This window comes from Rhagoletis pomonella, unplaced genomic scaffold (assembly GCF_013731165.1).
Source record: "Rhagoletis pomonella isolate Grant_MI unplaced genomic scaffold, Rhpom_1.0 Rhpom_scaffold_00663, whole genome shotgun sequence".
In the NCBI taxonomy this organism is placed as follows: Eukaryota; Metazoa; Arthropoda; class Insecta; order Diptera; family Tephritidae; genus Rhagoletis; species Rhagoletis pomonella.
In genome coordinates this window covers 45,441-67,977 of record NW_023459216.1, presented here as the reverse complement: position 1 = coordinate 67,977, position 22,537 = coordinate 45,441, and the positions used below count along the sequence as shown (strand labels likewise).

At 40.5% G+C, this 22,537-nt stretch overlaps 3 protein-coding genes across 5 annotated transcripts; all 3 read left to right on the top strand.

Moving 5' to 3' along the window:
- The first annotated feature begins 3,010 nt into the window (after window positions 1-3,010).
- On the top strand, window positions 3,011-8,540 carry LOC118751375 (alpha-(1,3)-fucosyltransferase C-like). The gene is made up of 2 exons (XM_036486194.1): window positions 3,011-4,123; window positions 7,750-8,540. The coding sequence occupies exons 1-2, from the start codon at window positions 3,240-3,242 to the stop codon at window positions 8,186-8,188; spliced, it is 1,323 nt and encodes a 440-aa protein (XP_036342087.1). The 5' UTR covers window positions 3,011-3,239; the 3' UTR covers window positions 8,189-8,540.
- A 2,320-nt stretch (window positions 8,541-10,860) lies between these two features.
- Window positions 10,861-18,381, top strand: LOC118751379 (protein stoned-A-like). 3 transcript variants are annotated; one of them, XM_036486197.1, is made up of 4 exons: window positions 10,861-11,009; window positions 11,590-11,808; window positions 15,660-16,979; window positions 17,043-18,381. In XM_036486197.1, the coding sequence occupies exons 3-4, from the start codon at window positions 15,689-15,691 to the stop codon at window positions 18,356-18,358; spliced, it is 2,607 nt and encodes an 868-aa protein (XP_036342090.1). In that variant the 5' UTR covers window positions 10,861-11,009; window positions 11,590-11,808; window positions 15,660-15,688; the 3' UTR covers window positions 18,359-18,381. The 3 variants fall into 3 exon arrangements, with proteins under 3 accessions (XP_036342090.1, XP_036342092.1, XP_036342091.1); XM_036486199.1 differs by lacking the exon at window positions 11,590-11,808; XM_036486198.1 differs by lacking the exon at window positions 10,861-11,009 and having other exon boundaries at window positions 11,431-11,808.
- A 22-nt stretch (window positions 18,382-18,403) lies between these two features.
- On the top strand, window positions 18,404-22,505 carry LOC118751377 (protein stoned-B-like). Its single transcript, XM_036486196.1, has 6 exons — window positions 18,404-20,250; window positions 20,315-21,385; window positions 21,450-21,618; window positions 21,681-21,932; window positions 22,004-22,185; window positions 22,267-22,505. The coding sequence occupies exons 1-6, from the start codon at window positions 18,414-18,416 to the stop codon at window positions 22,503-22,505; spliced, it is 3,750 nt and encodes a 1,249-aa protein (XP_036342089.1). The 5' UTR covers window positions 18,404-18,413.
- The last annotated feature ends 32 nt before the right edge of the window (window positions 22,506-22,537 follow it).

The window sequence follows — 22,537 nt, the reverse complement described above, 5'->3', positions numbered from 1 at the left end:
CATGGGTGAGATTTTAAATTGTTTCAAATTAAATTTGTTTGAACGGGCACGTTCAGAAGGAGCTCAGTAACCTTCTGAATGCGTTGTTGTGTACTTCTGATCAACTCAACAGTTGAGTGTTAGATGATCGTAATATTTTTTTGCTCATTTGAGACAACATGTTGCTTATACCCTCGACAGTTGACTTTGATAGCTAATGTATCAAGCCCGACCACGTACTTTCAAGGAATAAAAACCCGGTAGGTGTATCACCGGCTCCATTTTAACGATATACAAGAGATCACACGACTCATTTAGCCAATGTATGGGAAAGCTTTTCATCCTGTGAAACAGCGAGCATTCCTGGCCCTCCTATAACAGAAAACGCACACCTGCGCTCTTCAGATTCCTTAAAGGACTTTTATTGGCTTACAGGGCACACGACCCAAGGTTGACGCATCGGACCAGGTTGTAGTTGCTAGATCATAGAATATCAAGCGCGGAAGCTATACCATCGGTAAAGCTCATGACATCGAAAGGGATTAGTATTCCATATGATATTACAGGCTACTATACTTGGCCTGCGTATGAGGAGGGTTATGCTGATTAGTCGTTTCCACCTAAACTAGGAATTTTTTACTTTGTTAACCCGTTTTTGCTTTTCCACGGTATTGGCCAACGAAAAAGTTGTTATCAGGCGCCTCAAAGAAAGCAGACATTCGCTAGTGACTACAAAAGGGTATATCGGTAACCGCTTTACCGATTTCCACCAAACTTGGTCCAATTATTTCATAAGTCTGCTATTCCATTTTATCGAAACTATTTGCAATCGTGAAAAACACTTTTGTTTACTATGTAGTTGACAGAAAGGTGGATAAACGATATTTAATACGTGTACCGGGTATGTTTAGTTTGGTTTTGTGCGAACTTATTCTGCTTTACTTGTTTCATTTTTCTTTGATGAAGTATCTAATGTACTAGTAATATAGATTTTTATTATAATGTGAGTGAATCGGTTAATCACCAGAGGAAGTAAATTAGTATTTTTTCGATATGAAAATCTTCATGCAGTTCGGTTCGTTAAAAGGAGCTCTGTTAAACTGCATCAAATTTGCCTTATAGTAAAAATTATGACTTATTCCCTTTTATAATGAACCGATTCAAGTGTTTTTGTGCTGCCAGTAATTGTTGACACATTAATCACGTTTTATTTTAGGCATTTCTTGTATACCTCTTACTTTCTAGTGGCTAAATATTTCAATATTTACTGTAGCAGAGCACTTTAGTAAACTTCGTCATTGGTATAATTATAGGGGCACTAGAGTTTGTGATTATCTTGTTGCTTTTGCCTTAATAAGCACCAATGTACTACATATGTATATTCTTCATTGTGTTGGTGTTTTTGCTATCAAAATGGCATTAAAATTCGTCATACACTAGAATATATGGAAAATTGGGTTTATTGGGTTGAGGTACACTTTCATTTCTTAAGTTAGACAATTTTGTTTGTTAAGTTTAGACAATTTCTGTTTTTTAACCACCCCGTGTATACTACTTATCTTTCCATCGGCATTTTCAATCATAAAATCATAAATAAGTACATAGTAAAAAACTAAAATAAAAAAATGAATTTAGCTTAAAACAATGTAGTTGTTAACCTTTGGTCCCAGAGGGTGGCGAGAGAAAAAATTCGAAAAAAAAAATATAAAGTCTGTTCAAGTAGCTTACAGAAAATAATTATACTAAAAACCTTAAACACAATAATTGTGCTAAAAAAAAATAGATAATAAGAATGGCTTATAATTATATTATTTAAGAGTTACTGGGGTCGCTAAATTCGAATCTGAAGTCAAAATTACGAAAAACAAAATGGCCCATCCAATATGGCGCCTGAAATTAAAAGAACGAAAAATGACACTGAAGATGGCACAACGTCGAAACCGGTTTGTATCCAAACCAAATTTCACAAGGGATGACGGAAAATCGTTCCACAATACATTAAAATAAATGTGCTTATACGAAATTGGTTGAAAAAAATTAGTTTTAAAAAATCCTCTTCAGAAAAACTTTCAATATTACCTATATGGTACAAAATCGCGTCTTAAACAAAAGGTCGGATACGGTCGGATTCAATATTTAGTATTAAATTTTAAATATATATAAAAAAAAATATAGTTTTTATTGGTGAAACATGGAGAAAATTGAACATATTAAAAAATCTTAAAATTGTACCCTATATAATAGAACTCACCTGTAGAAGAAAAACAGAAACAGAAAAAATGCCAGAAGCATATCCCCGTAAATCGTAGTCCTTGTTTTGTTTGCGGGGGTCGTCAACATGTGTGGACTTTGCTTTGCGAGGCTTGTGCGGTTTTGGCTTTTTTACGTGGCAGGTCCCAATCCCAGCGCGCAACCCACCGCCAGGGCAGACAGACAGTAGGCTTGCGGCCCTCAAACCGAATAAGTTGAAGTGACTTCGCCGAAGCTCTCTCTCTTTCTGCATCTAGAACAATTCCGAATTGAATCGATTTATTCTCAAGGCTGCGTATATGCATTAACTCAAATTAAGCGTCAAATGGCCAATCATTCACTCAGTCACGGACTAGCTTCGGACCAAAATGTATGTATGTATGTAGTGCTACACCATTCGATTAACCGCTGGGTAATAATAAACACACAATGCCATTACCAAATAAAGAGTATTTACCAATACGTTCGTTTGTACATTAGTACATTAGTACATGCTAACACATTTCTACATATCGAGCCCTAACCGCCAAAACGAGGTAAGTAAAACTTTTTTTCTAAATTTTTTTTTGATGCAGAAATGTTCCTAGAGCGTCTATATGCATTTCTGCATAAAAAAAAAATTGAATAAAATGTCGCTTACTTCTTTTCGGCGGTTAGGGCTCGATATGTATCTTACGAATGTACCGTATGTATACACACATTACAACACCTTTGCTCTTCAATATTCGATAATTGAGTATTTGTTAATTAAGTATTTGTTTAACGTTCTTGTATATTTACTAGCGTCACCAGCATTCGCTTATCTAATCAATCGCACGGCTGCTCAACGATGGCTTGAATGTTGCGCGATAAGCGGCAGGTAGTGGAATAGATAACACACAAGCACTATTATTATCTATCGATGTCAGAGAAATTTCGGTGAACAAACGCAATTTCGTCTAGTGCCCGCCGTAGAGAAGGTATGTAGTTGTGGTTGAAACTTGTAAACGCAAACTTTTGTTCGCACCGCTATGCAATATTCCGACCGTGATTCCACCGATGTTGCCGCACCTTTACTCGATGGCCACGCCAACGAGCAAACGTCCTCAGTCAAATCCACCGCGCAAGCAACGAACAACGTAATGACTGCATTGAGACGCAAGAAATATCTAGTCATTCTAATAAGTCTTGCAATATGTGCCACTTTTCTGGGCATCGTCCATTTGGTGAGCATTGCACCGGAATTCAATCAGTACAAAATTTTGCGCGCTTACCAAAATCAAATCGATAGCGAGCAAGCGCGTCAAGGGCACTCCTCACGGCCGCGCACCATACTCTTGTGGAACAGTTTCTTTGAGAAAAAAAACTGGGGTTTGGATGAGGACACTGTGGGACCCGATTATTTTCACAATGACTTGAGTTGCCCTGTGTATCGTTGTGATTTAACGAGCAATCGCGATTTTTCGCCCGCCATTGAAATGTACGATGCTGTGCTCTTTCATGCAGCGGAACCCTTTCCGTTGTTACATTCGGTGCCTAGAAGACGATCGCCGCATCAGCAGTATGTGTTTGCTTTGATGGAACCGCCTGGCGAGACAAAACATGTGCTCTCCGATGAGGGTGGCTTCTATAATTTGACAATGAGTTATCGGCTCGATTCGGATATACAATGGTCTTATCAGTCGCTGGAGGATATGGAAACCGGAGAGGTGGTAGCGCCGGCAGTTCATACCAATTGGCGACAAGTACCGGCGGAATGGAATGAAACGAGCGTGTGGCAGCTGTGGAAAGGCAAGACGCGAATGGCGGCTTGGTTCGTATCGCATTGTGCGACGTTGTCGAAGAGAGAGAAGCTGGCAGCAGCATTGCAGGAGTCCATTGATGTTGACATTTATGGCAAATGTGGAAATTATAGGTGAGTAAAATATTTATTTAAGCGTTGCTTTCGAAAAAAATACGCGCCCGTTCTTTCTTAATTCGGGCACTTGAGACAATAATAGCTGGAAGAATGTCATAAACCAACAATTGTTTGCTTATGTCGTTTATGTTAGGTATTATGTTGAGTACACAGATATGGCCAGTCAGCCCTTCTTTTATGCTTTTCGGCAAATATCTGGCGATGGCTATTAATTGTATTGGCCAACGCAATATATTTTTGTCCAGGAATTTCTTGACTTGCTTATGGGCGGCAAAGTGGCAGTCAGCTGAAAAGGAAAATAGAAAAATAAAATATTTTCGCTACTGGCTAAGTTGACGTGTTGAGTAATCATCGAAGATTTCTTACGTAAGTTAAGTAAAGTCTAGACTAAGTGAGCCTTAAGACTTCACTTTTTTCCAAATTGCCCAGCCTATATCTATAACTAGAAAACAGCCACTCTTTGACCAATGTAAGGCAACAAATTAAGGCCTTTTTATCACCCCTCACATTTCAGCGAGAGAGGACTGGGAGGGGTGCAGTATCTGAAATCGGAGTACTGTAAACTGATTTACAGATGGATCGAAGCTAAATGGGTAGGTGGGTGGCGTTGTCTTCTGCGAAGAACTCTCCATCAACTTGAAATTCAGGCTACCGGATCACTGCAGCGTCTTTCAAGCAGAGGTGGACGCGATAAAAGAGGCTTCGGATTGGTTGCTCTCTAGTGTAACACCTTTTAAGGAGGTGAATATTTATTCCGACAACCAAGCAGCTATCAGGGCTCTTGGCTCCCTGACGGTGCATTTGAGAACGCTAAGGGACTGTCTGACTTCCTTATCGACCGCATCTGATTACTTCGCTATTAAGCTTATTTGGTTTCCAGCTCACAGAAAAATCGCTAGTAACTGCATGGCTGATGAGCTGGCAAGACAGTGAGCCCTCGAGGAATTACTTCCGGATAGGGACGGTCTGGGGGCTCCCCTGCCCTTGTGTGATTTGCTTCTGGACAGATGGGCATGTTTAGTCAGCTCAACGAGCGCTGGGCGAAGACCTTGGAATGCAAGGTGGCACAATCCTTCCGGCTATAGGTAGACCGGAAGCGGTCTGGGGAGCTCTTGAGACTAAGCGAGCTGCACCTCTCGCTATTGGTGGGAGTGCTTATGGGTTACTGCGTAATAGGTAATCATGCCGTAAGGATGATGCGATGGAATAATCTCAACACCTGCTGCTCCTGTGCCCTGCCTTTGCGAGCCTTAGGTTGAAGCACCTTGGGTTGCACTTCTTTTGCACTCCCGATGAGCTTTCGGGAATGGACATCAGTCGATTGAAGGGCTTCGTTGCGAGCACGAAGCGGTTCTCCTGCAAAATTCCACAGGTGTCATCATTCTCCCTTCGCCAGTCGCTTCCTGTTCCGACGAAGGTAGTTATTTAGGTGTTCCTCGCTTCGTACTCAATCTAGCTGGGGTGCAACTTAGTAAGAGCGAGGCTCAATAGACCCTTAAGAGTACTAAGACTACATGATTGATACCTTGCAACCTTGCATCTCATTTTATCCAGCTTCTTATTCCACCAAGGCACATAACTTTTGGACTTCACGACTTCTGGTGGACAACTTTTATTGAAAGCTGCTACAATATTACGAGCCCTAACCGCCAAAAAGACCTAATGTTCTTAGAGCATCCAGAATCATTTCTGCATCAAAAATAAAATGTTGAAAAAAAGTCGCTTACATCTTTTTGGTGGTAGGGGCTGTATATGACTGAAACTGTTGAGTTGATGTCCAGAAAAGAAAGCAATGTCGAAGTCTATATGCATATGGTTCGACATTTGCACATATTTTGACTGCTATGTAAGCATTAGATCCAAGACTTTCCCTGTTAGAGCATTTTTAAAAGTCAGTTTACTGCTCTGTGTGCTCTCTCCGTTCTGCTGTCGGGCTCATCTCCTCCTGACATGGAAAGTGCGCGAAGGTGAGTTTTGCTACTTGTACTGATGTTCGAGTAAAAATTTTTGCCCAAACCACAAACAGAATCGCAGGCATGCATTGCACAAGAGGAAGAAAAGAGTTTACGCCTTTTCTTTCCCTCTTCATATACAGGGTTGCTGGACGAAGGCTACACCAAGGCCTTTTTAGTGAAACTTGTGCACATAAGTTCTGTCGCTGCTTTGGAGTTGGGAAGATTCATTTGGAGGCATTCCACACGTCTATATACATGATCGACCTTATCGTAGGAAAGCTGAACTTAGACGACCACTTGAAGTTTTTGGATACAAAAGTACAAAGTATAACTCATTTACTATACTATCACATAGGAATATGTACATTAAGTAATTGGGTAGGATATTACCATAAAAGTATCGAAATTTGTCAAAAGCTACATACACATGAACGTATGTATGTACATACATATGTACATATGTACTATATAGCAGCTATCCTTAACATCTTTTCTATCAGGGACCGAAAATAACTGGTAAATATCACGATTTTTATTGAAGTGAAACTTCTTTAGCGGCGGTTAGTTGGTTCGGAGTAAATTGGCAAATTCAACGGAAATTGCTCACGCAATGGAAACTGCACACGGAAATGGTAGGGGCTGAAACAATCGATTTTGCTATCGAAATTTTTATCGAATTTGTTATCGATTTGTTTTATCGATTTTGTGATCGATTATTTATCGAATTTGTTATCGATCTTGTTATCGATAATTTATATATCTTGTTATCGCTTATATATCTATTTTGTTATCGATTTTGTGATCGATATTTTTATCCATTTGGTTATCGATATTTTTTATCGATTTACTAATCGATTTTTGTTATCGAGCTTGTTATCGATATTTTTATCGATTTTCTTATCGATTTTGCTACCAATATTATGATCGATTTTGCTATCGAAATTTTTATGGAATTTGTCATCGATTTCTTATCGATATTTTTGTCGGTTTTGTTATCGATATTTTGTTGGATGTTTCTATCGATTTTGCTATCGAAAACTAAAAATGAAGTTAAAGGAAAACAGAATAACATAAATGTAATTAGAACGAACAGGGTAGAGGTAGGGATCTAGAAAGAAAAAAAAAACAAAAAATATAACCTTAAGCAAAAGCAGATGTATGCATGTATGTATGTATATTGGTTATGAGACAAAATAGATATGAAACGTAAGTTTTACTTCTCCAATGTGGCTCAGGCCCACTTACTTTTTTTAGAAGATTTTTATTTTTTGATCATTGCAAAATCGTTATTTTGTGATTTTTATTTTTTTTCGATAAATTTTAACCGTTATAATGGATGCTGCTGCGCTTTTGACCGATTTGAATCTTGTATGCTCTAAAAAATTAAATCTGAAAATGACGGTTATAATATGATCAAAAAAATGAGAATAAAAAATATCGATAAAAATTGATCGAAAGAATAAAAATCATATAATTAAAATTGGAAAAACATAAATCCATTTTAGGGTTAAATTATGATTTTTATTTATTACAAAGATCATAACGGTCCCTGGTTCATACAAGTTATATTAATGATCAACAATTGGTTGGTTTGTTGATCGGTTTAATCGTTACAATCTAAACAAATTTATTTTTATAAAATGTAAACAAATGTTTTCTTGTTTCCAGTTGTCCCCGCTCCTCAAACGAATGCGATGAACTTTTGGATCAACGCTACAAGTTTTATTTCTCCTTCGAAAATTCACTGTGCAATGATTATGTGACCGAGAAACTGTACAATGCAATGAAACGTAATGTGATACCTGTGGTATTTGGTGGTGCCGATTACACACGGTTTGTGCCGCCACATTCCGTTATAGATGCTGAGGATTTCCAGAGTGCAGCAGAGCTGGCGTCACACCTTCAATATTTGGCTACGCATCCGGCGGAATATATGCGTTATTTTTGGTGGCGTCGTTACTATCGCCTTACCGTCCGTTCGCCTTTTTGTGATCTCTGCGAAAAATTGCGCAGTGTAACTTATGCGCAAAAAACGCAAACATATTTGGATATAGAAAAATGGTGGATGGCGGATCAGTGCCGCTTTGAGTCTAAAATTAAATTTTAAGTTTTTTTTTATGCTAAAACAAATAGACGAAATAAGTAAGTGAATTATCTATGTATGAATGTATGTAGCTTTAAAATGAAATCTTTCAAATGAAGAGTTTCGTTTTGTAGACTGTTATTGGTATAAATATACATACATACATGTATATTTGTATGTGAGGAGGGAAGACATGTACATATACATATGTATGTATGTATGTATGGGTGTGACTTTGTGCTGTTGAGGCTTTAGTGTTTAGATGAATTATTGGAAGAAATTATCATAGCGATAACTGGTTGATTAAGTGCCTTACTATGTAATTACTAAACAATGAATGTAAGTTATATTTTTACTAAGAGTATTTATGAACATACTATATAAAAATCTGTTGTTATCTACACATCATTCGAAAAAATGTTAATAAAAACTGTTGTGCTTAAATGCTAACTTTACAAGTATTTTAACTCCGAACAAATTCGAAGGAAAAAACATTTTTAGCTTTTTACAAATTTAAATAAAATATGAACTTACTGTAGCTCCCGTTTACTGAATTATTTCAAAATGCCCCGAACACACCACTAAGAGACCTAAAAATATCGACGTGAAATGCCTAAAGTACGTCGGAAAAAAATTAATTCCTTTAATCTGTATAAGAGTCTTAAAATAAAGAAGAAATGCTTAGTAAAAATCAGGAGCCAGAGTTTTTGAACGAGATCCACATCTATGCTGTTGTCCGTGATGAATTTTACGATGTCGAGTGCCATAGCATGCAACTGCCTGTCCTTGTATTGCAAGGGGCCAAGATAACCACTAAGGTCCAAGACCGCTTATAAGTGATAAAGCCCATGAACTACTTCTTGCCGCAACCAACGACATTGATACCCTTATGCCATCCAGCTGCGTCAAACCCCAATTCCTTTCTGTCGATATCGAGTACTAATTTTATAAACACAGCCTACGAAATTAGCCATATATTTTTTTTTATCGATAATGGGCACCTGTAGATTCATTAGGAAGACGAAGGATCCCGTGGGTTTCGATTTTTTCGACTCCCTTGTCGGACCTATCTCTTTTATATACTCCTCACTGGGTACTTGCGGCCTTGACATTCTTTTGTGATTTCCAGAGGCGCTACGTATTTCTTGATTAAATCACTGACCTGTTTAGTGAGAGACTATTGATCTCTCCATCCCAATTATTGTAAGGAACGGATCCGATCTCTACCCCATTTTTGGTCCACATCAAGACCGTATTTAGCGGGGGGGGGGGGGGGGGTAGGTGTACTAACTGCGTATCCGACTACCTGCACAGCTGTTTTTGCTGTTGTAGCGGCACTACTAAGCCCCGCCTAGATCTGTTGGTCCATAAATCGTTGTCGTCAAGCTCAATTAACGGTAGGCCCAAGAAACGAGCTGTTTGACGGGGTCGGGCCAGAGGAAGAGGGATGTTAGCTGTATGGGATTGAGCTGGCATGTGAAAAGGTGCTTGGTGTGATGGGTTGAGTTCCCGCATGCCGGACACTGGTTGGGTTTAATGAAGTCGAGTCTGGACAAGTAGCCCTTGATGCGGGTACAATATCCTGCCTGTCGAAACTTTGTGTCTGCGAAAGCCATTTCTGCGCACCGGTATGACTTGGATTTCTCCCGATCAAGGGAGTTGTTTCGGCGACCTAATCCCGTTTAGATCGGCGAATCCTATCAACTTACCTGCAAAGTAATCTTTTATGCTTCAATAACCTCCATAAAGAGATTTATTTTATGTCGTCCATCTTCGCTCGAAAAAGCTCAAAGCTCGAGCTCAACTGATCTTAGTTACGCGCCTTTATTTGGTAAACGTTATATGAAAAACTCAACTAGAAAAAAATATTTCTTGAGTTCTAGTTACTGCTCTGAAAGTAAAACTTAATTTTTGAGCTTTTCTTGCTTGGAAAATATGAGTAAAAGATAAAATAAAATTTTTTGCTTGGAAAATGAAAGTTTTTATTCTGAAAAAACTGAAATTAATTTTTTGTCATCACTTGTCTAGTTTGGCTTGGAAGTAAACAGTAGGAGAAACCAACCAACACAAAAAAAATGGTTTTGTTTTATGAGCAATAAGTAAAATTCAACGCATATATAACTACAAAAAAGAATTTTTTAAATAAAACATAATCGTTATAGTAAAATTTTTTTCTGTGTAGCTGAAAAAATACCGGAAAATATAGAAATGCAACTCAATTTTTTGACATTTGGTCCTTTACCACACGTCAACCATTGAGAGTAGCAAATTTGAGAATCATAAATATTTCCGCAAAAAAAATTTTGTGTCTGCGCACTGGAACACGCTAATATTTACATAAGCTGTTAGCTGACAAATGCAACAAACGACAATTATTTGAAATTTACCAATTCACCACATTGAAAGCACAGTTTTTAATTAGCACGTTTTTACACACAGAATGAATTTATACTTAAATCTGTATAAGAAAAAAACTTCTCCGAAGAATTATCCTTGCACTTGGAAAAAGTAAAAGTCCCCTTTCAAGTATTCATTGCTTAGATAACAGTTGACTAAAACTTCCTTTAAGCTTGCTGCTAAGCTTTCATCGGTTAGCACACTATAAGCTCGCTGGGACGGCTTGCCAAAAGCACACGGTCGTGCGTATGAATTTTTGCAATTTTTCTCGTCATTCAGTCAAAGTTTTTCCGATATTACGTGCACTTCGACAACCACGACCGAGACTTGCCTCGTAAGGCAGTGTGTGAAAAAGTGTAAAAATAATTCTCATTTTAATCTAAAACAAAATTGAACGATTTTAATAAGATTCGCATGTAAATAACTTTATCAGTAAGCGTTGAGAGACGTAAGTTGTTGAACAAGTTCCTTCAAAGCTACATACATAAAAAGAAAAATACTTTGAAGATGATTGTGTGGAGGAATAAATTTTTTTCATGATTTTCTATTTTTCACACACAGACCCACAGAATTTCTATTTCCTGGTTGTTTAAGTTAAATGTTTTATGTTTTCTTATTTTAAATCAATTTATTGATTTTCATTTTTGTGAAATATCAATTTTTCATTTCGAAAATCTTTCTCGAGTATGAGAAAAAATTTTCCTTACACATCCCTACGCAGCAATAGCAGTGTGTATGTGTGTGCGTGTGAGTGTGTGAAAATCGATTTTTCCCCTCAGCCGTGGGCTGTAGTTAGCAGTAAATCCCGAGTACCTATAGATTTTCATGTACCCTTCCGCAGTCGAGTATCACTTTTGCCCGATGCTTTCCCCAACACCTTTCTCGCCTATCTGGTTACATATTTAATTTCTGTATATTTTGTATTCTTCCTGCAATACTACTTAAATAAGTATGTATTGCTGGATGTGCTACTGTCAATGGCTAATGCTAGTGGTGAATACATTGCTTGTGGTCTAATTATTTGTCAGTGAACGGTGGTGAATTGGACTGAATTGGCGAAAGTGCAGAGCTTTACCATGACCGTGGAAAAATGTTGGTGTTGGTGTTTGTAGGCTAACGGGTTTGAAAGCAAAACGTGAAAAATAAAATTCCTGCAGAAAAGAAGTTGGAAGACGTCAAAATTTTTGTAAATTATTTGGGAGAGAAATAAGTGAAATGGACAAGTGTGTTTGAGGTCAACGGCAATGGTGAGTCACATAAAATCATTATAACGGTATTCAAACCCCTTTTAAGACAATCCCTAGAAAAAAAATTTAAATCCCATGAATATAACCGCAAGCTTGTACATATGTACATACATACATAAGTGCTTATCTATTTAAGTAGATACATACATTTGTAAATATATCGTTGTTCACGTATTTTTTTTTTAGCTAAAAGTATACATATTTTATGTATGTGTTCGTAGTTGTATATCCATATATAAACGTTTAAATAAATAATATATTATACATACATACATATGTATAATGTGATTGAAAAGACATTCAATGCTTTTAAATGCTTGAAGAAATTGTAATGCAAAGGCGGTTTATGAAAGGCTAAGGTCAATTTTAGTTCAAGGTGAGCTTACAATTGTTTTTATTATTCTTTGGTTCTATCTTTTTATATATGTTTATATATTTACATGCACATGCATATACTCGTGCATACGAGTATGTTAAATTTTTGTTACATTCGTTTTCCCTGCAGCGAGATTCAATTGCTTTTATTGAACATTCAATGCACTTGGTCAAAGGACATACATACATATGTATATATCGTTTGAATGTAAAGAAGTTATGTAAACCCAAAATGGAATACATGTATGTGTCTATGTTTTTTTGTTTTTTAATTAATAAAGAAAGTACTTTCAGAGCTCCTCTAAACATGCCAATAAATGTCGTATTTATTAAGATATGGCTTACTTAAATCCTATCTGCAGCTCGCCAGAAAAAATAAAAATTTATATAAAATGATGCACAAGAAGTAGAAAACTCAAAAAATTCGGATTTTTCGAAACTAGTAACCGGTACAACATTTTTTAAAATTTTCGAAATAACCACAATAATATAAATAAGCGCGATCACGCTGCTTTTCTAAAAATTGAGAACCGGTCATAAAAACCCAGGGTTTTCGAAACTGGTAGCCGAAAGAAAATTTACAGCAACCGCAAAGTAATTTTCCCAGCAACAGAAATGGCGAAACATATTTATTTTGAAAATTTGGAAACAGAAAACTAAGGACTTTCCTAAAAAGCGTCATAAATGGCCATTGCTGTCGGTATGTGCATACATACATACATAAGTATCTCAATCATACAGGGCCACTGAGTTGAATAATTAATTGTTGATATAATTAATTATAGATACTAACAACGCAATGGCTATATTACAAGTAGTTTTTAAGCAAAAAACAAAACCGACTTCAATTCTCATAATATATATAATATATATATATATATATATATATATATATATTTCATGATCCAATGATCAGATCTAAATCTGATTAGTATGGGGCCAGCCCTGAGACACTACCTTTCCGATGCAAAAAGGATTATCGAAATATGTTGACGTGGTGCAAAGTTATGCGGTAACATAAAAAAATATTCCGAGGAACTGATTACTTCCTCCTTTTTTGGAAGTCAGTTAAAAATGAGCCATTATTTGCATGCATTTACTTAATGTTTTCAACAGCTTTTTTTATTTATTTAAATACTGTAGTCCCCTAAGGCAGGGCACTCACAGAGGATGTGTTAAACTGAAGGGGCCTGCTCACATCCCGGCCGCATCTACACCCTTGTCTACCTCCTATCAATCTTTGTAAACATATACCAAGTCAGCCCTCTTCATGTATTGACGCTAGCCTTCGACGTGTATAGTGGCTCCGAAGTGAAGCATGGTGGCGGTATTGACCACTATATTCTTGACCAACTGGTACGCTGGTTTTTCTTTTTCATTGCTGCCCATCAAACGGTCTGACAATTTACGTGAGGATCCAACTAGAAATAGAATGCGTTGGACCCAGGCGCCGCTGAAAATAGTTTTGCATTAATAGAGGCTTTCTACATTCTCTCTTTCACATTGAGCCAGCACAACAGTTGGCTATCAAATATTATTCCCAGGTGTTTGGTGTTTTGCTTCAGCTGCTGAGTTGATGGTAAGCTAAATTTTGTTTGCCTGACGATTGATCTCCCGTACTGATTTGCTTATAATTGAGCTGGATGTGAACAGATACTTGCCAATTACTATGACCACCAGCGACTACGTGCATGACTCAGTTAACCGGTTTAGTGGTCTCATACGCTGAAACACTTTTGCAGCTCAACATATTGCTTATTAGGGTATTCGATTATTCGCCATTTTTCCAAAACTGGTGGAAACCGGTTTGGAAAAACCGACTCAGTCTCCCTACTGATTATCCGGTGCAAAACTACAGGGTGAACTGCTTCCGTCGATACTCGTTCTAAATTGGCTTGCTTTCACGCGTTGTTGAAGGCCACGACTTTATCCAGACAAAACCCCAATGCAAATTAACCATTCTCCGCAGCCGTCATTTTCCGTCACATTTTATTTGATGTGTGCATCTACCAATCTTTCCAGGCTCCTTTCTAGGAACGATATTAGTTCTGCCGGCTCTTATTATATTCTCCAATATTAGATTAAAGAAATCACCTGAAATGGAGTCGCTTTGTCTAAAACCTCGTTTAATATCAAACGTCGTGGGTTCGATCACTGTTCCGAGAACATCTAAACTAGAAAAAGTTTTTTCCAAAGTGGTCGCCCTATGCAGGCAATGGCAAACCTTTGAGAGCATTCTGCCTCGAAGAAGTTTCTCACTAAAAAAAACAACCATTTGCCGTGCAGAGGCGTCACACGTATACTACAAATTGCAGGAGAAGCTGGGCCAAGCACTTAGTAAAACTGTAAAATCCAACATAATATTAAATTATTATTATTCATGTCAAACGGCACGGAGAGGTCCTCCTCAATTCTGACGAACCTGTTGGCAAAGGAAAGAATGTACGGCATCTTATTAGCAGATCAATTCTTATAATTTTTCTAATTTTTCAGCGGCAACGCTGCACCGAAATTAGTCTCTGTTTGAAGCGGACATCATCTCTATCACTAGGATAAGTTCTTCATGAGGGATTAGAATAATCATTTTGAACCAGGCATGCTAAACGAACTTAGAATCTAGGACTACCTCTGTATACCAAACTATTATGAAAAAACAGGACTACAACAGGATCAAGGACTACATTTAAGATGCTGAGGTAATCATTTATCCAGTACTCATTCTAGCCGATGACTGTAAGGGAATATACTCAAAGAATAACGAAAAGGGAGCTAAAAAAGATAAATAATAAATAAAATAAAAAGAAAAATATATTACCACGAAGCACTTATAGGTCGAGTGCGAACATCCGACTACTGAGTTCACTACTCCTTAGAAAAGAGAAATGAAGTTAACAACTTCGAGGAGGCACTCAAAATCGAACTGTTTATCAAAGTAGACTAGAGAGCCTAAATATGTATATATATCCCTGAAAGTCATCAAAAAGAAAAATCCTCACATTAGTACCCAGGACAAAAGTACAGCGCCTTCCTGAACTCTATTAAAGAAAAGTTAAGGAAACCTAAAATTGGTCGTAGGACTCCTGTCACTTCCGTGATACGACCTTTGCTTTTCGATCATGAGGACCCTATTCGAAAGACCTAAGAAAACTGTGACCTGTTACTGAGTTCCGTGAAATGCATACACTTAATTTCATAATTCGGTGGTGTAGACGGATTCATACACATATATACATATAAAAACATCCAAATAGTAGATATATTTAAACCTTTGGCGTCTTAGCTTCATATACACTATAGAGTATAGCATATATATGCAAATATAAATTTACTGCATATCGTATACTCGTAAAGGAATTTGAAAAAGTTTTAGTAAAGAAATATACATTAATAATAAATATCACCATAACTTGGTAACTTTTGTCCCAACCTAGTAGTTGCTTGCGATCTCACACTCTTCCTATTTATCATCTTTACAGACCGACATCGATGTCTCCGCAATTAGAGAATGCTTAAACTACCAAAAGGCTTAAAAAAGAAAAAGAAGAAGTCGAAAAAGGATCAAGAACTCTTCACCGAAGAGGAACTCGAACAATATAAGCGCGAATTACGAGCCAAACAAGAAGCAGCCGCTGCTAAATCAGACGCTGGTGAATCGGACGCAGCATCAGACGTTGAGGGTTTAGCACCAACAGCTGCATCCACATCCACATCAACTTCTGCACCTGTGCCAACTGAACCTGCTGAGAGTAAAGCGGATACAAGTGTCAACGGCGCCGCAGCGCCAGCAGTAGCTGCAAAAAGCGCCAGCGAGGACGAAGAGTGGGCGAAATTTAAGGCTCTTACATCGGGTGTCGATTCTATACTACATAAAACTCAAGACGAATTAGATCGCATCAAAAAGGAGTCTTTCTACCAACGTTTACCATCAGCAGCGGAAAAGAAACGTCTCGAAGAAGAGGAGGCTGCGCGTCGCGAGGCGGAACGCTTAGAGGAGGAGCGTCGCAAGGCTGCCGAAGTAGAAGCGAATCGCGATAAACTAGCCGAAGCAGTTGTTGAGCTATCCGAATCTGAAGACGAACTGGACGAGGAAGTCGGTGACATCTTTTCCACTGACTATTTAGAGGCTATAACTAGTGGTGAAGTACAGTTAGGAGTCGTACCTGAGTCACCGGTATTAGAGTTTGACGACGGACCCGATCCGTTTGATACTGCTTATGCGGAAAAAGTTATTGTTGGTGCAGATAAGGCAAAGGGAAATAAGAAACTTGTGAGTCTTGGTGCCGCGGTTGAAGTCCTCTCGGGACGTGTAGATCGTGAGCACGCGCTTGCGCTTGCCAAACCGAAACGTAAGCTACGAAAGGGTATACAAAACTTGCTGCTGAGCGAGAGCATCGATCTTGCTGATCAGGAAGTTGAGATAGTCGCGCCAGAGCCGCAGAAGAACTTACTCGACGAATTAGTCGATGACGTGCCAGTACCAGATGCACCTATCGATTTAAGTGTTTCGTTGCATTTGCATTTAATACAACCGAAGAAGGCCGAAGACGAAGAGGAAGAAGAAGAGCTCGACGCCGGCGTACCGGATTTATCAGAATTCGATGCACTTAAGGACGATGATGATGATGAGTTTGCTGAATTAGCAGCTGAATCGTTGACCAAAAAAGAAGAGGTAAAAGTTATCACACAAATACCACATCCTCAGCCGGAAGTACTTTCGGAAGTTGTAGAAGCTGATTGGGCAGAATTTGAACAAGTACCCGAAGAAGAAACCACAACTGTAGGACAAGACGGCAAAGGTAAGTGTTGGGCAATATTTAAGTATGTTCTTTTATCGAAACTAACTAACAACTTCCTTACAGTAAAACCAGCACGTCCACCTCCACCAACTCGTCCTGCCACTGGTCCGCATATAATACCTGGTGCTATATATGTGAGTGACGACGAAGAAGATAACGTTGACGACGATCCGTTCAACACCGCATACGCCGAACAGGTTATAAAGAAGACTACCGTACTAGAGGAGGACGACGACTTCGATCCGCGCGCCGAAGAAAAGGCGGGACCGCCTGCTAAGCCGCCACCACCAGCTGCAAGCTTACTTTCTCAACCAACACGAGATCTTTTAGGTGGAAGCGCTACTGACTTGTCTAAAGTTGGTCCAGCCCCCATTGCACCTACACAGGAAGCCGACGAAGACGCAGCAGATTTTGATCCATTCGACACCTCAGCTGTTAGTGCAATCGTTCGACCCAAGGCAACAGAGTTGAAATTCTTGGAGCGTGAACTCCTACCTGAAAGTAATCTCAAGCACTCACTAAGCGATCCAGACTTTGATCCGCGTGCTGACGAGCCGGCTCTCGCTCCCGCTCCTGCTGTAGCAATCACTGTTCCACGACCTGCGCGGCCTGCACCACCTGTGCAAATACAAAACAATAACAAGACTGCTGACTTTGACACTGCACGTCGCAAGTCTTCCTTAAGTTTGAATATTCAGTCAAAAAGTGTAGGGTTTCTAGTTCCCTCACAAGACCTACTAGGTGCTGCGAATGACGCCCAAGGCAACAAAAAGCCATTGACACCATATTACGCACCAAGTAAAGCAACAGAGAAAATCTGCGAGAAAGAAGCCGAAGATCCCTTTGATACATCGTACGTACCAGAAACGAAACCCAGTGACGTTGAACTGAAACACCTCGAACAAGATTTATTAGCGAAAAATACACTGAAACACAGTCTATCAGATCCTGATTTCGATCCACGCGCGCCACCCACTCCGGTGCCCGCGGAAGAGCTATTGGCTGTAAAAGAAGATATAAAAACAAAAGTATTAACGCCATCGCAGGAAAGTAAAGATTTGCCAGACGATAGTATCGAGTATATAGATCCTTTCGATACATCGATAGCGTCCAACCTACAACCGGGCAAGGCAGAGCTAAAACTCCTGGAGAGTGAGCTTCTACCAGCCACACTACCGGAGATCACAACTGGGGTGCTTGATACACAAACAGACGCGCAAGAACTGGGCTTGGGAGATAAGGTGTTGACACCTTCAGTTCCTGTAAAACAAATTACACTCCCTGAAGAAGTAGATCCTTTCGATACTTCAATTGCAGAAAATTTAGCACCTGGTGCAACTGAAATCAAACTACTAGAGAGTGAATTAATCGAGCGTTAATTTAAAAGTTATCTAAAGAGGTCCAAGGCTAATTGCACGCTCACCGTAAGGCAACATGGCGAACCCATTCTTAATGGACGATGATCTGGGAGGCGCTGATGCCGACCCAGCAGCCAATCCGTTCTTCTCCAAAACGGATGGCGAAGAAGCTGAATTGGAAACAGATAATCCATTTGCCGGTCAATCTAATCCATTTGCATTTAGCGATGAACCCGAAGAAGGCGCCGCGCCAGCTTCTGATCTTGATCCAGCAATGAGCTTCTTTGGCACAACTATTGAGGCGGAAGATGATACGCTTAGTATTAAGTCTACAGCCGAAGAGGAAGATGAAACCTCTAAACGTGGTCCACCACCCAGGCCGGTGCCACCGCAAACGCAGGAACTTATCAACGCGGTTTCCAATCAGATGGAGGAGGCAAGCTCCGAGCTACTCGGACGTATACCAGCCACTCGTTCCCCAAGCCCTATATCAATGCGTGATCTACACTCACCCAGCCCCACACCAGATTCCGGCTTAGCTGATCTACTGGATGTCTCTGACAGTGGTTCGTCGGGCAATACGCAAGGATTTGACCTGGACTTAGCTGGCAGTGGTACCAACAACAGTGCTGATAATCCGTTTGGGGTACCAACGGCCATTCCTAGCTTACATGGCGCCACACCCATGCCCTCGCCGGCAAAACAGCAACCCCCGCGACCCCCACCACCACGCCCAGTGCCACCGAGACCCACACCACCCACTGGTGTGCCAGCGCAACAAAATCACCCGCCCCCGCGGCCAACTCCACCAGTACCAGAACCAGCATCTCATACTGTTGCTGAGCCATCAGATTCAGAGGACTTATTCGATATGTTTGGCACAACAAAGCCACCTAAACCGCCACCACCAAAGACAAAAGAAGACATTTTAAGCCTGTTTGAGAAGCCAGCACAACCAATGGCGAAACCTGATCTCTTAAGCGATGATCTCGTACTCGATCATACAGCGGAAACACCGGAAGAAAAAGAAGAAGATGAAAACAAATTAGGAGAAGATCCTATTTTCACCTCGATGCTAACTCGTCCCGATGACAGCACACATGATATTACATCACAACCACAAGCAGCAGATCTTAACATATCGATGATAAATAGTATGGAGAGGAAAGAACTGGTTGTCGACGAAACTAAGCCACGTGCCCCAACTCCTGACATTGAAATAACTACCGTCGAAGATCTTCCCCGATCAGATGATGAAGATGAACCAGAGCCCGTAAAACCAGTACCACCAGTGGTCATTGAAACTGAGCCAAGCCCCGATGGCGAAGAGGAAGAGAAAGAAGAAAAGGACGCAACACTTGCGACTGCCGAACCGGCAGCAAACACATCAGTCGATTCCGATCATAGTCCTCCTACGGAATCTGCAGCAACCACTCAAGCTGTGCCTGAGTCATCGGCGGAGGCAACTACCGAACAACAGATTAGTGAGTTTGAGCAAATGGATACAGGTTTAGACTTTGCACCTGCCAGTGCAGTTGCAAGTGGTGCAGCTTCTGCAAATCCTTTCGCAAGTCCTGATGAGGAAGAAGAAACGTACCCACCACCCTCTGTGGTGACAAATATATTTGCCATGGACGATATGGACGCTCCAGTGGTGACAAATATTTTTACCACAGCGACGGATTCAATCACAACTTCAGCTGTGCCAGTGAATATATTTGCAGCAGATCCGGATCCGGAACCAGAGCCAGTGACAGTCACCGCACCGACATACACAGCTAATAATATCTTCGCAATCGAACCGGATGAGTTTGACGCTTTCTCGGCCAAGTTTGATTCCGTTAAAAAGGATAACATTAGTATACTTGATGGTTTTGGCGGCTCTGGCGCTGTGACACCGTCCGGTGGAGATGGTAAGTTTTAGCGAGCTATTTTTGTGGGTACAATTAGAAAATATTAAAAAATATATATTTTCAGCTTGGGGTGACAGCGCATTTGGTTCGCCTGCAATAACCAACAACGCTTTCGGCGCATCAGATGCTTTCGACAATGAGGATGATGACTTCTATGCAATGAAAGCGCCCATTCGCGCTGATTCTGTTGAGTCGGTGGACAAGGAGTTCAATGTTGTCATTCGCCCGAAAGGTGATACCACAAACGCCATTGCACCGCAACTGGCACCACCACCGCCCCCAGCGCGCGCTACCAGCGGTCAGATGTCAAGCGATACGTCGCCAGCTGTCAACCCCTTCGAAGACACAGGTTTCCCGGCACCAGCTCAAACGGGTGAAAACAAAGTCAAACGCACAGACTCCCAGGACACACCACAAACACCGCTGTTCGATGAAGATGTCTCCCAGCCACTGGAAGACTTTCCACGATTAAACTATGTTGGACCCGGCTGGGAAATGCAGCTACGACAACCGAACAAGAAGAAGATAACCGGTCAACGGTTCTGGAAGAAAATCTTTGTACGTTTGGTAGTGCAGAACGATGTGCCCGTCGTACAGTTGCTCAATCAGGCAACAGACAAGCAACCATTCCAAGAATTGCCACTTCAGCCGTCATACTCTGTGTCAGAGATCGGCGCACAGCAGTACGATCAGTTTGGAAAAATTTTCACCGTGAAACTGCAGTACATATTCTATAAAGAACGCCCGGGTGTGCGACCTGGACAAGTGACCAAGGCAGAACGCATTACCAATAAATTGACTAAATTTGCACAATACGCCATTGCGGGTGACTACGAGGGTGTGAAGGAGTTTGGAAGTGATTTGAAAAAGTTGGGATTACCTGTTGAACATGCGCCACAATCGTCACAACTATTTAAGATTGGCTCGATGAACTACGAAGATATGAAACAGTTTTCGATCTGCATCGAAGAGGCACTTTTCCGACTGCCAGCGTTGCGTGAACGTGCGCTCGTCTACAAGATGGAGGAGGTACAAGTGACGGCGGTCGATGAAATCGTTGTAGAGCAGGACTTCGAGGGCAAGATTTTAAAACAGATAGCGCGCGTGCGTTTATTCTTCCTAGCTTTTCTCACAGGTAACTGCATAAAGCGGTGAAGTTTCATTGCGCTTTAAGCTAAAGCGAAATTTTTAAATTCCAGGCATGCCCTCAATTGAGTTGGGAGTGAATGATATGTGGCGCCAGGGTAAAGAAGTGGTAGGCCGGCACGACATCATACCAGTAGCCACTGAGGAGTGGATTCGCCTAGAAGCTGTAGAGTTTCATAGCGTGGTTAATCAGGAGGAATATGAGAGGACGCGTACAATTAAGTGAGTTTTGTTTTTCGGATTCCGTAGCGCGAAGTTAATTGTAACATTTGCTTCCCGAATAGGTTCCAGCCACCGGATGCAAATTATATAGAATTATTACGTTTCCGCGTGCGTCCACCCAAAAATCGCGAACTTCCATTACAGCTCAAAGCCACTTGGTGTGTAACCGGCAATAAGGTAGAGTTGCGTGCCGATATACTTGTGCCAGGCTTTACATCGCGCAAATTGGGCCAAATACCATGCGAAGATGTGTCAGTGCGTTTTCCAATACCGGAATGCTGGATTTACCTGTTTCGCGTAGAGAAGCACTTTAGGTGTGATTGAGAAGCGAATACGTTTGTCACATAAATAAATTATGAACTACATACTTTCCACTATTTCACAGATATGGCTCAGTTAAATCGGCTCACAGACGTACTGGCAAGATAAAAGGCATCGAGCGCATATTGGGCGCAGTCGATACGCTGCAGGAATCACTCATAGAGGTCACCTCTGGCCAGGCGAAATATGAACATCATCACCGCGCAATTGTTTGGCGGTGCCCACGTTTGCCAAAAGAAGGACAAGGTATGTAACAACGGGCAAAGAATCGAATGGGGGCTTCCCACATTAGACGCATTGATATTTCAATCTGTTTTTCAATCGTAGGCGCTTATACTACACATCAATTGGTTTGTCGCATGGCACTCACCTCCTACGACCAAATACCGAGCGAATTGGCACCCTACGCTTTTGTTGAGTTCACAATGCCAGCGACACAGGTGTCGCATACGACAGTGCGTTCGGTGAGCGTACAGGACTCGGATTCTGATGAGCCGCCAGAAAAATATGTGCGCTACTTGGCGCGACATGAATACAAGTATGTGGCAATTTTAATAATTTTATAAAAAAAAATGGATTATAACCATTACTAAGTTGA

Bases quoted from the DNA above. Each gene is read 5' to 3' on its own strand.
- LOC118751375 (XM_036486194.1), top strand. From the start codon at position 3,240: ATGCAATATTCCGACCGTGATTCCACCGATGTTGCCGCACCTTTACTC. The intron at 4,124-7,749 runs GTGAGTAAAATA...TCTTGTTTCCAG, and splicing joins GGCAAATGTGGAAATTATAG to TTGTCCCCGCTCCTCAAACG.
- LOC118751379 (XM_036486199.1), top strand. From the start codon at position 15,689: ATGCTTAAACTACCAAAAGGCTTAAAAAAGAAAAAGAAGAAGTCGAAA. The intron at 16,980-17,042 runs GTAAGTGTTGGG...ACTTCCTTACAG, and splicing joins TGTAGGACAAGACGGCAAAG to TAAAACCAGCACGTCCACCT.
- LOC118751377 (XM_036486196.1), top strand. From the start codon at position 18,414: ATGGCGAACCCATTCTTAATGGACGATGATCTGGGAGGCGCTGATGCC. The intron at 20,251-20,314 runs GTAAGTTTTAGC...ATATATTTTCAG, and splicing joins GACACCGTCCGGTGGAGATG to CTTGGGGTGACAGCGCATTT. The intron at 21,933-22,003 runs GTGTGATTGAGA...ACTATTTCACAG, and splicing joins CGCGTAGAGAAGCACTTTAG to ATATGGCTCAGTTAAATCGG.